The 16669-nt window shown below is 41.1% G+C and overlaps 1 protein-coding gene across 2 annotated transcripts; it reads left to right on the top strand.

The window, feature by feature from the left end:
* The first annotated feature begins 3544 nt into the window (after positions 1-3544).
* On the top strand, positions 3545-12580 carry tbx18 (T-box transcription factor 18). 2 transcript variants are annotated; one of them, XM_086264490.1, is made up of 8 exons: positions 3545-4034; positions 5218-5380; positions 5755-5856; positions 7916-8087; positions 8506-8673; positions 9653-9717; positions 11035-11129; positions 11319-12580. In XM_086264490.1, the coding sequence occupies exons 1-8, from the start codon at positions 3800-3802 to the stop codon at positions 11852-11854; spliced, it is 1536 nt and encodes a 511-aa protein (XP_086120616.1). In that variant the 5' UTR covers positions 3545-3799; the 3' UTR covers positions 11855-12580. The 2 variants fall into 2 exon arrangements, with proteins under 2 accessions (XP_086120616.1, XP_086120617.1); XM_086264491.1 differs by having other exon boundaries at positions 5221-5380.
* The last annotated feature ends 4089 nt before the right edge of the window (positions 12581-16669 follow it).

Genomic DNA, 16669 nt, shown 5'->3' on the forward strand with positions numbered 1-16669 from the left:
AAACCCATGTCCTCTGGAAAGATCAGTGTGACACATTACAAAACTGTGGAAAGCTATCACTCCCGAAGCTTATAAAACGCACTGCGTTACCGCTGCCTTGTACGGAGGTCTCTCCCCACACGCACACAGAAAGAAACTCACACACCTTCCCTGCTCTCATGCCACTTCCGCCATAAAATGCCTGGCAGTGTTCCACGTGCCCATTAGCAGGCGCTAAATAACTGTTAACAATGTATTACCCAGACTCCCCTGTTCAGGCACTTCTACCCTTCCACGGGTCCCTTCAAAGCTCACAGGTAATTATGTCAAAGGTTTTTAATAAACAGCTGAGGCTACTTGGTGCAGCGGGTTACGCCCACCTTCAAAGTGGCAAAATCTGTCCTTTAGATAAAGTTACAAATGCGCAGGGCTCTGATTGGCTGAAGTCTTCTCAAAGTCGTTAAAAGCCATCAGGTAACCCCGCACCTGCATGTGACCGGGTAATTAAGGATAATGCTTTAAACTTGACTAAAGGATATAGTCAATCACAAGTGGACTGAATATTAAGTCCATTAAACCGAAATGCTGTTAAGTATTAGTATTTTTGTTTATTTCCCAAATTAATTACCTTCGTCCAATATCTCACAAACTGGAGACTAAAGGGAAGGATAATAAATCAAAGCAACAGCTTGAGCCTATTATAGCGGCACCGACAGCGTTTCACGTATGGAGGCGAAGCCTGCCGCTATAACCTGTGATTTATATTAAAAAAAAAAAAATATATATATATATATATATATATATATTTTTTTTTTTTTTTTTTTTTTTTAAAGCTACATTAGAAAATGGCCACACGTTAATATGTGCTGATGCTTAAAGCTTACACCCTGTTTAAAAAATGTTTTTATTTTATTCATTTTATTTTATTTCATTTTGAACAGTTTATCCTATCAGCCTCGGGAAATGAAAAACTGAAACACTTAACAAAACTAGCAGGGCAACCTGCCAAACTTAGTTAAAACAGCGTAAATAATACATTGTTTATTTATTTAATCTTGTAGCCTGACTTATATGCAAAACGCAGTAATGTTAAATGAAGTGTGGAGCTGCCGGATAGAAAGGGGAAAATAAAAATGAATAAATACATTAAAAAAAATGTTTTTAAAAAAACCGTCGAATAAAAACAAAAAGGTCACTAAAATGTGCAGAAAAATTTCTGTGGGAAGATATTATTATGAAGAATATCACACAAGCATCAGATAATATAAAAAAAATAATTTCATAAATAAATATCGCATGACTTACCAATGTTTTTGTATTACAGTGTAAATACACTGTTGCGACGAAACACAGTATGATAACAAAGTTACGATAATGTGATAATAATAGTTACAGTGCTCTGGAAGCAACGACATCAGTTTCACGAAACAGCTGTTTCAAAAATCAACAATACCAATCGAAATATTCTTATTATTCTTATTCTTATTATTGTTGTTATTGTTATTATTATTAAATAGTATGTATTTCATGAAAACGATGGGAAAATAATGTGCACTCTGTTAACGATCAGCCAGCCAATTAGAATGTTAGTTTCTTCTAAAAAAAACAAAAAAACATTTAACTTACAAATAAAATCTCAAATACATAAATAAGGCAGTCTTTATGAAAAAAAATCCAATTCATACAGAACCTTTGTTCACGAGTGAAGATTTTCAAAACAAACTTAAACCGGTTTAAATTACTACTTAAACAATGTTGAGATTACGATTGTGAACACATTCCTGTTAAACTGGAAAAAAAGAGGGAAATCCGTTTGGTGTTGTTACTAAATTCTGCCCCTTTTTTCTTCTTTTTTTCCTGTCTTTTTTTGTTTTGTTTTTGTTTTAAGTACATCTGTTTACATGCGTTTTTATTGGTTCCGAGGCTGGTAAGGGAGCAAAAATATTCGCTTTAAAGTTTTTTTTTGACAGTGTCAGGTTAAGTCGGGAGGCCTGGCATCGACTACAATCTAAATTTTGTTTTAAACAAATGTTAGCCTCTGTAAATGTGACGGAATTATAAATAACCTACCACATTTAAATAAAAAAAACACCAAGAGGAAGAGAAAGAGGCAGATTTTGATCTGATATAGCAAAAGTATATAGACAAGGAATTTCTCCTAATGTCCAGATATTTACATTAAATTTGCGCCAACAAACGGCGGATACGTGACCAACAAGCCAGCAGAGGCCCGATGTTCACGCTGATTTTGGTGAAGGAGCCGAGGAGGTAAGCTGGAGGCTTAAATACTGTTGTGAATAATGGCATTTTGTACTTTCTAACTCCGACAACAGCTCAATAAATACACCAACAAATGAACAGGTTCATTAGTTTGGCACATTTTATGCAAACGGCAGCACGCGCGGTGCATATTACTCTTGGAATAAATGGCGTGTTTAGGTCTGAAAAAGAACATCAAGAACTAAAGAAACCTGTACACACACACACACACACACACACACACACACACACGTAGGCTCAGTGCTTTGTTTATTTATAGCCAGCTTCTCCCCTCCATATCTCACCGCCACACCAACGCGCATTCCCGGCGTGACCGCGCTCGTTAACACGGCCTTGAAAATGCGCACGATTATTTCCACGCCTGCAGTAAGAGCGAGTCAAACTCATCCATGTATTTTATCCAGCTGGTTGCATTCACTCATTTCCCCCTGTATTTCAAACATATTCCCAAATATTTCATTTAGCTACTGTTAGACTCGGGTTCAGTTTGAGACGGAAATATTACCTCGTGATTTACGTTTTTCATAAGAAAACAGCAAAAGCGCCGATTAGATCATGATCGTTATAATGACATTATCATATCTGTTATTACGTTATCGACTAAGAGACTAATACTTATTGTATTAGCCTTTAAATAGTCTATAGATTCAGGGTTAAGTGTGCAGCTATCATACGGTTGTTTTTAGTGCAGCAGTTGCCTAGTTTCTCTTTTTACAGTTGCATATTTGAGTAGAAAAGAAAAAATCGAAATGTAACTAAAGTTAATGGCACTGTTGCCATGACATTTATGCCAAAATACACGTGAAATGGTACACAACAAAGCTCTTGTGTTCAGTAGACATAGTTGGGATTTTTTAAAAGACTTGTTAAATACATAAAAATAGTATTTTACACAACAAAATTTAATTCCATACTCGTATTATGATCATGGATATTTTGAGGTAAATAATCAGTATAAGATTCAGTCTGTATGATAGTTCTGTCAGGACTTTTTTATTTGGGGGAGGGGGGTCCAGTCGTGCAGGAGCTACTAATGGCCAGATATGCAAAGCATGTTGGGCCGGTGTGTCAAAATGCGCGCAATGCCCCGGAGAGACGCTCCTAGCTCTCCTTGGCCTGAAGACATGATTCATTCACCAGCTCTACTTTTACCACATAAGGCGGCACGAGCGGCCCCCACAGCGGGCGGGACCAAAGGAAAAGTTCCGGGGGGTTGTGATTACTCATGATTGGTTGCTCTGCTCTGTGACTGACAGGTCCCTCTCCCCGACTCTCCTCTAAGCTCGGTTGTTGACACTCTCCAAAACTCCGCAAGGCACCTACGGATAACGGAGACACAATTACAGCTCGCCCCAGGCCCTTCTGTCTCGTCAGCTGCTCCGTGCAAGCACGGAGAAACTACCCTGCCCTTGGCGCGGGATTGCCAGCGTGGATCACCTTTTTTTTGCGACTTCCTCGGTTTTGAACTTTTCTTGCTCCCGGCCTGCAAGCTCGTGAGCGATCTCCTTCGTCTTCTTCCTCTGTCCCGAGACGCGGAGAAATGGCAGAGAAGCGCAGGTCCCCGTGCGCGCTGAGCGTCAAGGCGCATGCATTCTCAGTAGAAGCGTTGATCGGCGCGGAAAAACGCCGCAGGACGAGCGGGGAGGAGGTCGTGTCCCCCGGCTTCGAGGACGAAACAGATGTGTCTGATGTAACCGGGAGTCCGGGACTACGGGCGGACAGAGGGTGTACCGGCGACCGGGGCAGTGAAGTTGAATGTGGAAGTGGCGGATCCCGTAAGTTATAATAATAATAATAATAATAATAATAATAATAATAATAATAATAATAGGTGTCTGACATGTCAGCATTATAAAATTATGACTTGACGCTCATACTCCATCATTATAGGATGCATTTGTTTAAGCTGGTTAATTACTGTGCAGCTGCTGCCCGCGCACATTTGTTATTCTGTTATTATATCAGAAGACCAAAATCCTGATCCTTGTTTATGTATTCATGAGCATTTTCCCCTTGCCTGCATAATAATTCATGTTCTCTTCTTCTCGTCACCGACTAGAATTCGGTCATAAGCATAAAAAAGATGACGTTTATAAAGTAAAACAATAATAGGCTTCCTTCGGGGCCGCACGGTGAGACTGTGATACATCACTGCTCTGGTCTAGTAAATATGAGCGGTGTGAGTGTGACTAATGTGAGAGGCTTTATGAGTTGTGTTGCAATCATAAACACGCCAATTAGCAGCGTATAAAGGCCGGGAAACTGCCACGGAAAGGATACTAAGAGGTCTGCAGACGAAATAAACCGACTGGCCCGGACAAATTAGGATTTAAACCCGCTGTAAGTTCACAATGCATTTGGCTGAGGAGTCTCTGTGTTAGTTTGCCTCGTTAGGCCCATGTCTAATGTCCATAAATTTCTACCACTTGGGGAGGCCTGTGCTGAATAGCACAAATAACAACAGCGGCGAGACGCATAAACACCGCTGTTAGTGCTTCCTCTGAACATATCCTCAGTATTAAAACAAGTTTCAACTCAAGCACTGGCGTGAAAATCGTTGAACATTTTTAAGGTCAGTACTGAGTGCGAGACGGTGTTTAAGCATGCAGATATTTCTACTTTCTCATAGTTTTCATTTTTTAAAGGCTATCTATCAATAGCGTGACATTAAATCGTAGAGACAGAAATAACTGCCAGAGGTTTAAAAATATTTACTTCGCTCTTGCTCTTCTGAAATAATTGTGTTGTAAATTAAAGTAAGGCTTTCAACGTATTTCCTTTGTTCTGCTGAGACGTTACCGTGTGACGTTACCGCGCTTTAACCCCGTTCAGATTTATTTTTCTTTTGTTTTAATGAGTCACACAACAAGAGTGAAATGCAACACCTCGTGAACAACGCTTGGCTTGTGATGGAATGTTACAATTAACACGTGCCAATCTCAATTCATCTCGGTGTAGCAGAGAGCGACGACGCGCTGCTGGAGAGCCCGCACCCAGCAGCTCTGTGCACGGCGCCGGTAACCGGGACCGGAGAGGAGACCCGCGTGGACCTGCAGGGATCAGACCTGTGGAAAAGGTTCCACGAGATTGGCACGGAGATGATCATCACCAAGGCCGGACGGTGAGACAGGGATTCGCGTGAATGCGTAACTTTATGGGTGACTGAAGAAAAGAAGAAATGAGAAACTCGAGGAGAGAAAAAAAATGTTAAAGATGAAAACAATATCAAACATATAAGAAGAAATACGACGCACGATTCGTAGAAATTAGATGAGCAAGGCAGTGAACCAGATGATAATTTGAAAAGTGAGCAAAATTGCTATTAAAATAATTATTTAGAGAGTTAATTTGTCTAACCAAGCCAAACAAAACTCTATTGCATTGATTCTTTAATTAAGCTATTATTAATGCATTTTTTGTGATGGTGAATAATATATTATTCACCAGTTAAAAAATGACAGTGTTGCAAAAGAATGATTTTGGTTTTCCTGGCAGCCGGATGTTCCCCGCTATGCGTGTGAAGATTACGGGTTTGGATCCACATCAGCAGTATTACATCGCCATGGATATAATCCCCGTGGACAATAAACGATATAGGTAAGACCCACAAAAAGCTCCACCACAGGCCCGTGCACACTTACTCCAAAGCTCGTAAATCGTAAAGATGCTGCTTCTTAAACTTTGAGATCCTGCTGTCAGAATTTTTAAAAGCTATTTTTCAAATCTCGTAATGAAGGAAAAAGTAAAAACAGAATAGAGTGCCAGCGAATCTGAGTACACTGGGATATTTGAAACACCATTTTATTTTTGACTTGTCAAAGCAATCCCTGTCGAAATATAAAACAAAGTCACATGACACAAGTCCTGCGACATCACGTGAGGGACTGTGGTCGGCGCCAAAAAAACAAATTAAATGTGAACTAAAAGAACATATTCAGCTTTATTTTAACAAAAATGTGGACTTTTTGAGTTAATAATATGTAATAATGTCAATTATGGCATGTACACCATCTCATTAAATTTATAATTCTGTACAAAATATTTTAAAAAGTAATTTTTAAATAATGTTTACTTTTTGAAAAAATGAGGGCATAATCTTGGTGTTCATTTGCTGACTGAACTTTTCAGATAAAGAATGCGCTAAAAGGTAGATTAAGTGTGGCAGTGATGTAATTCGCTAATCCCACGTAAGTTTTAACCACAGACTTTTTATTGATTTGTGATGGGATGTCGAATTGAATTGTTTTAATCCTTAAAACGTTATATTCAAGTGTTTTGATGAATCACTGGGCACGATAATGAACTGGTTGGATATATTCAGTGCCAAAAGTTAAAGGATGAATTTATGCACTGATAAAAAACAAAACTCTAGAAAATACTTGTAAAAAATACATATTGTTTAAACATGTTGGATCAACGTAACACCTTTATCAATAGCAGGACTATGGAGCCCAAGGCAATTTGTTGACGTAATAATCTGTTAAACTATAATAACACATCAAAATAGGCTAATGCATAATGTTAAGCAAACATGCTGGATGTTAACAAAAACAATTGTTAACATGATTATTTTAAATGTGCTGTTAGGATTTAAAGGTCTCGCTAATACTAAGCAATAAAACACGTCATTCGTAAAATAGTTCAATAGTTTTGTGTCATCCAGCCCTGAAAAAACAAATTCATTTCCATTTTGTCCGGAAAAAAGCACAATATAAGGAATTTGGGCAAATCACACGACGCATTCCCAATGACAGAAAAGCGATTTCGAGGCGAAAAAAACGAATCGCGAAAAATGTCCCCAAAAGAATGAAAGCTGTACCCCACAGCGCTGTAGCTTAAAGATACACTCTCACACGCGTGTACTGTATAAATGGCAACAGCACAGCAATTTTCTTTAGCATGTAGTCCTGATTTAGACTCCATACACTGTGTTCTTGGTACAACCCAGGATTTTTCAATTGTGCAACCTCAGCTTTGCCTCCACAAATGGTGCTTGGCACCGGTGTTTTGTCACGGCGGTTTTGTCGTCCCTTTTGGAGAGGACCGTTTGGATACCTAACCTCTCCACCCTGGAAGGTCAAACCAGCAAAAGTCGTTACAAAGCAGAAGAAAACGGCGTGTTATTGCAGCGGTATCCGTGCAGCCAAGTCTTTGCGTGATATAAACCGCGTGGGTGTCATTTCAAAGGTTCAAAATTCAGTTTATAGGATACCACGTTTTAAAGTGAATGACATGCCGGATAGCACGTTACTGGTCCATCTGCCTATAGAACATATAACAAATGCATTATGTAAACTTTGGTGCGCATTGGCGCACTTCAGAACGTCCGGTGTCAAAGCGCCGTGGATCAAACAGAAGGAAAATACTGTTTGTTTAAAAAGAGCATTAATCCTGTAGTGGAGTCCAACCTGTGGCCTGGAGGGGAGAGTCCAGTCCGGCCCTAAAGTCATAAAGAGTAAAATATGAACTTAGTTTTTAGTGTTAAAGTTTTATGCTTTTATAAATTCACTCCCTTGTAAGAAAACATTTTATTCTTTATTACTGTATATTTATTCATCAGTTACTGAAGTATCGAGTCTACCTTTTGATTTGTAAATGATACCTTCATTCAGACAGAAACCGTGCTCACTCACTGTCTTGTGTGTGAATTGTGTAGGTACGTGTATCACAGCTCCAAGTGGATGGTAGCGGGGAATGCCGACTCCCCTGTGCCTCCCAGAGTATACATCCATCCGGACTCCCCGGCCTCAGGAGAGACGTGGATGCGTCAGGTGATCAGCTTCGACAAACTCAAACTGACCAACAACGAGCTGGATGACCAAGGACATGTATGTAGCAGCACATCACACTTGTGTGACACATTTGTAATGTGGCTCTGTTGTATGAAACGATTTACTACTATTGTAGCAAATAATATGACTGCATATTATTTACAATCAAAACATTCAATTTCACAATGAGCTATTATATAAAATGTAAATTTCTAATCTAATATTAAAAAGTCTCATCTCATATGAAATAGTAAAAGTCTCATAGTTTCCTAGTCTGAGTTGAACATGACTTAATGTTCTGTGCATTTTCATGTTTTATTTAATTTTCTTTCTTTATTTTTACAGTGTAGGTCTGTAGAGCTTGTGCACCCACAAGCGTACATGTACATTTTCCCCAGCCATGCTTTATGAAACACATAAAATAGCAGTTACATAATCCAAGCCTCAATCAATGTGTTTCCCTCCCCCGGTTCAGATCATTCTGCACTCCATGCACAAATACCAGCCGCGGGTCCATGTAATCCGTAAGGAGTGTGGAGAAGAGTTATCCCCAGTGAGGACCATCCCCGCAGGGGAAGGCACGCGCACCTTTTCGTTCCCGGAGACCGTGTTTACCACTGTCACGGCGTATCAGAACCAACAGGTAGCTCAGCTGAACTCCTAGAGACCCATAAACTAAATATAACAAAATACTCACAGTCGCCAAGAAAGTCACATTTCCAGTGTGTGCTGCTACAATGTGCTGTGAATTTGAAAACACATGATGTAATTTTGGATGTTGTGGTTGTTAAGTAGATGTTAGAAGTTTAATATACGTTCGTGCAGCTCATCATGCAGTGTAAAGATAAGCTATTTTAATTCCTAGTAAGTAAGTAAGTAAAATGTATTTATATGGCACTTTTTAAGCCGATAGTCTATTTAAAGTGCTTTACAGAGATATTAAAAAAACATCACACATGTTCTATGTTTTGCATTTAAAGGCAGATTCATCTCTGTCAGCAGGCGTGTATGTCTATGCATGTACATGCTCTACAAAATAAACAGAATAAAGTCCTCTGGAAACTCCTCTGCAGGCTGTTAAAGCAGTTTACCAAATAAAGGCTTATGTGACGGGCTGTTAAGAAATAATAGTGATATTCGCTTACGTTGTCACACATAGCTTAAGATTGTTATATTTTCTGTTTTCAGTGAGGAAAGCTGCAGCTTTTCTGTGTTTTTGCACATGTTTGCTCCATGTGAGCTTTGAAGTAGGACGTTAGCTGAGGTTTGCTGGCCTGCAGTGCATGATGGCTGAAGTCAGAACATGGTGGTGATGTCTATAAAAGTCCTTTTGGATGAGGGTCACAGAGCTGGGCCTTAAACACCACCCACAGTCTGAACAGGCTCAGACATTAACTCCATGCATGTATGCATGCATGAACCCACACAAAGTCACATAAATGTGCAAAGAAACATACAAGTACGCATGCTCACAAATGAATTTATTTATAGACCTGATTGAAAGATTTCCGAGAAAGAAAACATTTTGGCTGGAACTGGTATTATATAGCGTAGTGCGTTATCTTTGATTTCATAATAACAACGTTTCAGGAAATAATTAGAGTCTTATTTTGCTTTTTCAGATTACAAGGCTGAAAATTGACAGAAACCCATTTGCCAAAGGCTTCAGAGACTCTGGCAGAAACCGGTGAGTTCATTTTAACCGCAGAGATTTGCACATTATCTGGTGCATTAGGGGTAGTGAGCGATGCATGACTGCTTCATATTTTGGCTTGCATGTGGTTTTTGTCACTGCTATTTTAGTCTGATTTTATGGGGAGTAAAGCTATGTATTTATTTATTTTTATTTTTTCCTAATGGAAAATGTGCTACAGCCTCCCATTAAATTTTGTCCTGAAGGGCAAAAAAAAAAGGAAAAAGAAATGGACTAAGCTGAAAAAAGACGTGGCACGTAGCTATGGTTAGAGTGGTGATTCGTTTTCGTTCAAATGTGCTAACTTTAAAGGCAAATTAATTCCTGCAATTGCACTGTTACAGGCACATGCTGTAACTTTGTCTGCGAGCCTAAATGGAGCGTCAGATTCCAGCCAGCCTCGGGAACATAAACATCAACAGCAAAATAATAAAAGTCAAGAGTGTCCCGAAGAAAATCTGTATAAACACATTTCTAAACATATATAAACACAGCATTAAAACAACACAGCAGTAAAACTCTAGCAAACTCTAGAGTAACAGCCACTCCCCTGAGGCCTCGTAGAAATCATTAGAGAGGAGAGCCGGAGGAAGGGAAGCAGAGGGAATGTGCGAGAGGGAGGAAGGTAGAGAACGGCAAACTGGATAACCCAGGCACCTTGACAGCTGACCCTATAAAAGTTAAACTCAGGAAGGCTGAAAAAAAAACCCTCCTCTTAAATATTACAGGAAGAGTTAAGCAGTTTGCTAAATAAACTTCTGCTCTGATAGGCTGCTTTGGAGCACACAGAACCGCTCCGGGCAGCTTGTCTAAATTATCACCGTGGCTACAACCCCGCGGGGGGGAAGACTTTTATCCTCACGCTAACGAGGGGTAACAGAGCACTCGCATTACCCACCCGCCACAGCAACCCTCCGCCCCACCTAGAGGAGCATGGAGGCTCAGATTTGGGGTGGGGGCGGAGGAGGAAGAAGGAGAGTCCCACCTCATAAATCGTTGCTGCGGCTTCCTGCTCCTTCGTCCTGATTCGCCCGTAAAAGCCGTGTGAAAGCAATTACACACAAGCACCCAACCAGCAGCAGCCAATCGAAGCCTGGCGTTTATGCCCCTCATTACCTGCGGTCTCCATGGAGATGGCAAGGAGGGCCCCACAGGCGACTAAGATGGCCGCCAGGTGGTTGGGCGAAATGCACGATTTAGTGAGGCGTGCTGAGTTAGAGCGAGAAAGAGAGGTTCCCACTGCATCAGACATTAGAAGGTTGGGAGAGCTCACGGTGAAGTGTTAATGTGTGCATTTGTGTGTGTTTGCAGGATGGGTTTGGAGGCTTTGGTTGAGTCTTATGCATTCTGGCGTCCATCCCTGCGAACACTCACATTTGAGGACATCCCTGGCATGACCAAGCAAGGTAAAGTTCAACAACAGGAAGCTTCTGGATGGTGAACATAAGATATCCAACCTAAAGACAAAATCTTTGTTTGTGATGGGCGTCCTTATTCACACCATGAAAGTGTTTATCAGTCACTCACAGAGTACTGGTTGGTCATAACTACAGGTTGCCATGGCTGTAAACATTTATCCTGCTCTTATTTTGTAGGAGTCCCAGGAACTCATGCAGCGGTTGGAGCATCGCCTCACCTGCTCTCCACATCCCCGTGCTCATCTCCTTTCCAAGTTTGCCCTCTCAGCCCACCGGACTACACCTGTAGCCGGCCGGCACACCCCCTCCACCGTTACAGTAACGCCCCAGAGCCATTCCCCCCACCCAGAGGTCCATCTGCGTATGAAGCCGAAGGATTCTGCTCCCTGCCTCTCCCTGCCTCTCAGCTCGGCTATCTCTCCAACCCCACCTCACAGGGCTATGCCGGCCTTCGCCTCCACACGCCGCCCTACAGCCTGTATGGTTACACATTTCCCTCTTCGCCGCGCCTCGCTGCCAGTCCTGATAAAATGGCCGCCACAGCCAATCATCAGAGTGCCTTCCTTGGCTCGTCGCCCAGTGGGACTTTAACGGACAGTCTGGGTGTGCTCGGCGGAGGACAGCAAGGCTTCTTGTTCGATTCTCGGACTTTGGGACTGGCAGGGAGCCAGTCGGGAGGCGGGGCCTCGCAGGTCACTGCTCACATGGGCTGACTTTGACTCTGGGTTGTCACAAACACACAGTGACACCCTGGATTGGGTGTGTGCTGCTTTTGTTCCCGAACACTCTCTGAGTTAACGATCAAGCATCACGCTGAAGACAGAAAGAAGTGACAGAGCAGGCTTTTTTTGCCTCTGTGAATATATGAGCTTGTTAAAGCTTTACCTGAAGGAAATAATTTTTACTTTTGTTTTCACGCACGATTTCTATGACATGTCTGTGGACCTGCAGTGGTCACTAAAGAAGCAGCAGTGGTGGTTAAGGAGTCCAGACGAATGAACACACTGACTGAATTTGGACTGGGCTCAGACTGTTGTGGCCCAGAGAATCAAAGCAAGCACTTCATCCTCTGCCCTGAAACAGTAACTATGATACTCATACAGTGCTGCCTTTGTCTCTATCATTGCCTACAGTGGGTGGGACTACTAAACACCATCAAAGTTTTTCTCATTACATGCACGATTGTTCCTTCGATCACTATGCACTAATGGCAGGGCCTGTTCACCACTCAAAAACACTTTTTACACACAACACTCGGGGTCGGACGTATAATTACTTAATGACGTCATAGCCACAACAGACCATAGGAGTTCTCCTGGTGGCAGTCGTGGTCTAATGGTAAAACTGTAGAGAGGAGTGGATAATGAAAAGATTTAAGGCTTAAATGTATTTTTTCATGTCTGACAGAGAAGCAACAGTACATGACTCTGTATATATAAGGGGGGAGGTGGGCGGGAGGAGATTTCTGTATATAAAGGGCCGTGCAACCCTTCGCACTTAAAAACCCCGATGCACCTGCTTCTGCTCTTAAGACTGGGTCAGGTATGGGACACCCTACCCTGAACTTGACTGAAAAGCTTTTCTTTGCAAATGCGCTATAACAACAAGCCCTTTGGCCTGAGGACATTAACATGTTCTGTGACCTTTTTGAGCCAAATAAAATATATGTATACGTGTCACGATGTTTGAATGTAATCAATAACTTACTAATTTAACTGATTTCACGTGGTTTTGTAATGAAATTCAATGCATGTTCGTGTGGGCACGACAATTTCTTTACACTTTTTTTTAAATCAAAGCAATCACAATACAATATTTCCTCAAGAAAATACGCCTAGTTGTATTTGAGTATAACTGCAGGTGTGTGTGTGTGTGTGTGTGTGTGTGTGTGTGTGTGTGTGTGTGTGAGACAAAGTAGCCGTTTTTTTCACAGAAAAATGAAAAACATCCCAGAACAAAAGAGAGAAAGCGCAACTCTCAAACACCATCGTCACGATCACCACTCATTTCAACTCCAAGTCTGCAGAAGTGACGAGTCTTACGACAGAGGGTGTGCTATGAATGTGGATGTGGGTGTAAGGATGTGGATATGTGTGTCCCTGTGCACACTTGCGTGTGCGTGCATGTGCGTGTGGTGGTGGTGGTGGTGGTGGGGGGGCAACAGGTGGTTGAGTTGTCAGCGAGTGTGTGACCTCACAGTCTCAAAGTTCATGTGGATCCCAGAGAATTGACGCCCCCATCCTCTCCCCCCCACACACACACACACATATATGCACACACAAAGTTATGTGTGTATGAAAGCACAAGCCAAAATTTTGAGTCTTTATGTACTCTAACACCCGGAAAAGTAGAGTTCCCAAGAAAGCCAGATAAAGCAGGGTTTCTTGTGAGAAGACAACTACATCTACAGCTATCTTAAGCTCATCTTAATACTGAGAGGCTCTGTCCACACTAAAGCTACACAAACATCAGAAACTGTAGCAGCTGCCCCAAAATGGGAAACTTGCATCGTAAGACATAACTACACAATGAAATTATTTGCACTGGCTCCTAGAATAGAGAGCAAACACACAGACAGGAAACACTGATCAATGGAGGAGGGAGAAACATTCAGAATGCAGTCAAGGTACAATATAAATTTGGTGGTATTTGTAACTACAAAGTCCAATAATGTATTACATACTGTCTGAGCTCGCAGCAAATCACAGTAACAATCATGTGGCCAACAACTACAACAGCCTCTTTAGTAGCTAGCTGTGATAGATAGAAGGTAATCTGCCCATTTAAAACTGATTTACTCGGCCCCATTTCTCCCCTTTCAAAGTTTGCTGACTCCCTCTTGATGTTGCCCATTTCCTCCTCAGCTCCTCATCAGTTGTCTCCTGTCACTCTGAAGGTGAGAGGTGCTGACGAGAGGAGCACATGTGAAGGGAGAGCAAGAGGATGGCGGGGGGGGAGCTTATTTTAGAACTCAGGAATGATTGGCTTGTTGTGTCTGAGCGGCAGGAGCTGGAACTCTGCCTGTTATATTCGCACCGCACACAGATATTTAAACACAATGCTGCCTAAACCTCCTTCTTTCTGAAAACAGCTTTAGTAGACTTCTGATCTCAGGTGCAATGGTAAAATACATTTAAAGCTAAAATACACCGAATCACAGAGGCACACTTCAGCCTGGCGTCAGTGCTCCAGTGATTCTCAGCTGAGGTGGGGACATTAACACTTGTGTAAGACCAGGTGCCGACGTGACAGATCTTTGATGCTATCTGCCTGAGGGAAGAGAACAGGAGGGGAGGACAGAGGAGGATGAAGGGAACAGTGTGTTTGTGTGTTTAAGACCTGTATGTGTCTCTTTAGCATGAGACTTTCAGGGAATCCTGATATAAATCTATTCAAAGTCTAATCAGAAATTAAACATGCACAAAAAAACAAATATGCTCCATGAGATTCACTGTTATTACAAAGTAGCATTTCCCAAATGGTAGTCAGGTGCTCTGAGTAACATGTCAGTGGATCTCATGGCAATGGTAGAAAGGCCAGTAGGTCACATCTGGTGACGAAGAACACTGTCAGCACAGTGTAGGAGTATCCACACATCAAACAGACTGATGCTGAGACAAGAGGACCAAGACAGGATCTAAAGAAGATTACATCTGTAACACCATCACAGGAGGAAATATTTTACTCCGATCTCATCGTCCCAGATCCTGCATTCTTAGCATATTTCATGCTATGACCATGACTTACAATGTCCTGAACACAGAGGTGCCAATATAAAAAAAAAAAAAACAAACAAACACAACGAAATAGGCCAAAGGAAAAATGCAGGATTGGTCCCTTGACGACCATGAATACCTGTACACCTTGTCAGCTAAAACCAAAAGTTTGTTTAAACTAAAGCGCAATGAAATCTATAACCACAGCTTATCTTTCCTCACATGTTTATTCGGCACACGTCGTAACCAAATGTGCTGGAAATCACTCGAAAACTTCTCACAGTCAGTGTCACCAATCAAAATTCAGAAAAATCTAAAAAACTAAAAATATAATATTTGCCACATTTTTATTATTTAAATGTTTTTAAAAGGGTAAATGTAACAAAAATTTGTAAAGAATTACAACTTGATAAGTGGATTTCAATTTCAATTACTGACTTAAAAAAAAAATTAAGAGTTACACAAACGGTGTTCATGAGAAAAACAAAAATTTGCCTCATTTGTAATTTACAAATAGATCAGATAACTTCCAGCTGAGTCTCAAATGCATGATTATATCTACAATATGAGGTAGATGAGGACTGAGTCACATTTAACTCTATGTACATGAGACTTATTGGGCTGGGATTTTGATGCATTTTACAATTAAAATGCATCAGTTTACAATGAACAATTATGACCTTTAATTTGTAACCATTTTTTACTACATCCATCATTTTCATTCAGTTTTTGCTTAAAATGTTATTGTGCTGACAATGTAGCGTTCTCAAAGTATCACAAAAAGTATCAAGTAAGTATCAAGTAAGTATTCAACTATCAAGTGTGACACACTTGGCATCGCAGGGTTAATAAAAATCACTATTTATCTTCTTTACTTGCAATATCTGTTATTATTTGAGTACACTACTTTGTCTTCCTGTTAACATTAACTACACATGAATATACACTAGCACTGCTGCCAAAGCAGCTCACCATGACAATGAGTAATGAGAGACATCAGGCTTCTTTCTAAAGGCTGTGCGTTCATGCCAGCTCAGGCAAATGCAACTTGGATGAGAGAGTAGAAAAAGAGCTGATGCTGGATGGAAAGATTAGTGCTGTATGTTGTTGTGATGATACTAAACAGGTAAACTGGCTGTCAACCATTTCATTTGATGCACTACTGCAAATCAAAATATATTTACATACACTTTCTGTGACTGCACTAAAGCAACTATTTGCTGTGATGAACCCAACACAGATTTAATACTCCCTTCAAATAGTCTCTTTGCAACCCACTGCACTGAGGTACAATTGGCTCACTCCTTACATGACTCATTCTGACCCCACTGGAAATCCTGACTTGTGATTGAAGCTTGACACAACTTTCATGTGAAGCATTGTTACTGGTTATAAGAGCTGGGTCCCACACAGTCCAGAGACCAAACAAAGTGTTTATGGTCATCGACATATTTGACTTTGTCCTCTGTATGATTAATAATGAGTTCTGACACCTCAGTATATATCAATGGCTTGATGACCATTAGAACAGGTTTTTGTAAGGGTAGCTGCAGAGGCAGAGACCACCCTCACTAACTTCTGATGCAAACACAGATATTTTTTTCTATAAGCAGACCTGAAATATGTTGGAAACCACTCAGGTCAGAAAAAAGCATCACAGGTTACTCCTAGTAGGCTTTCAAGGAGAAAGGGTTAAAGTTCCAGTAACATTCTACATTTGGGGCATCTGAGGGAAGATTTCCAGAAACTCTGGAAGCTAATATAACACTAACATTATTGTCATCTGCGACCTGCTTTAACAGATTTAGCTCC

This window comes from Aulonocara sp. 'chitande type north' Nkhata Bay, linkage group LG15 (genome assembly GCF_057382095.1).
Source record: "Aulonocara sp. 'chitande type north' Nkhata Bay isolate Kocher_YH1m ecotype deep benthic linkage group LG15, A_spYH_male_GT1.1, whole genome shotgun sequence".
Lineage (NCBI taxonomy): Eukaryota > Metazoa > Chordata > Actinopteri > Cichliformes > Cichlidae > Aulonocara > Aulonocara sp. 'chitande type north' Nkhata Bay.

Coding starts and splice junctions, on each gene's coding strand:
- tbx18 (XM_086264490.1), top strand. CDS start 3,800: ATGGCAGAGAAGCGCAGGTCCCCGTGCGCGCTGAGCGTCAAGGCGCAT. Junction 5,857..7,915: donor GTGGACAATAAACGATATAG/GTAAGACCCACA, acceptor TGAATTGTGTAG/GTACGTGTATCACAGCTCCA. Junction 11,130..11,318: donor CCCTGGCATGACCAAGCAAG/GTAAAGTTCAAC, acceptor CTTATTTTGTAG/GAGTCCCAGGAACTCATGCA.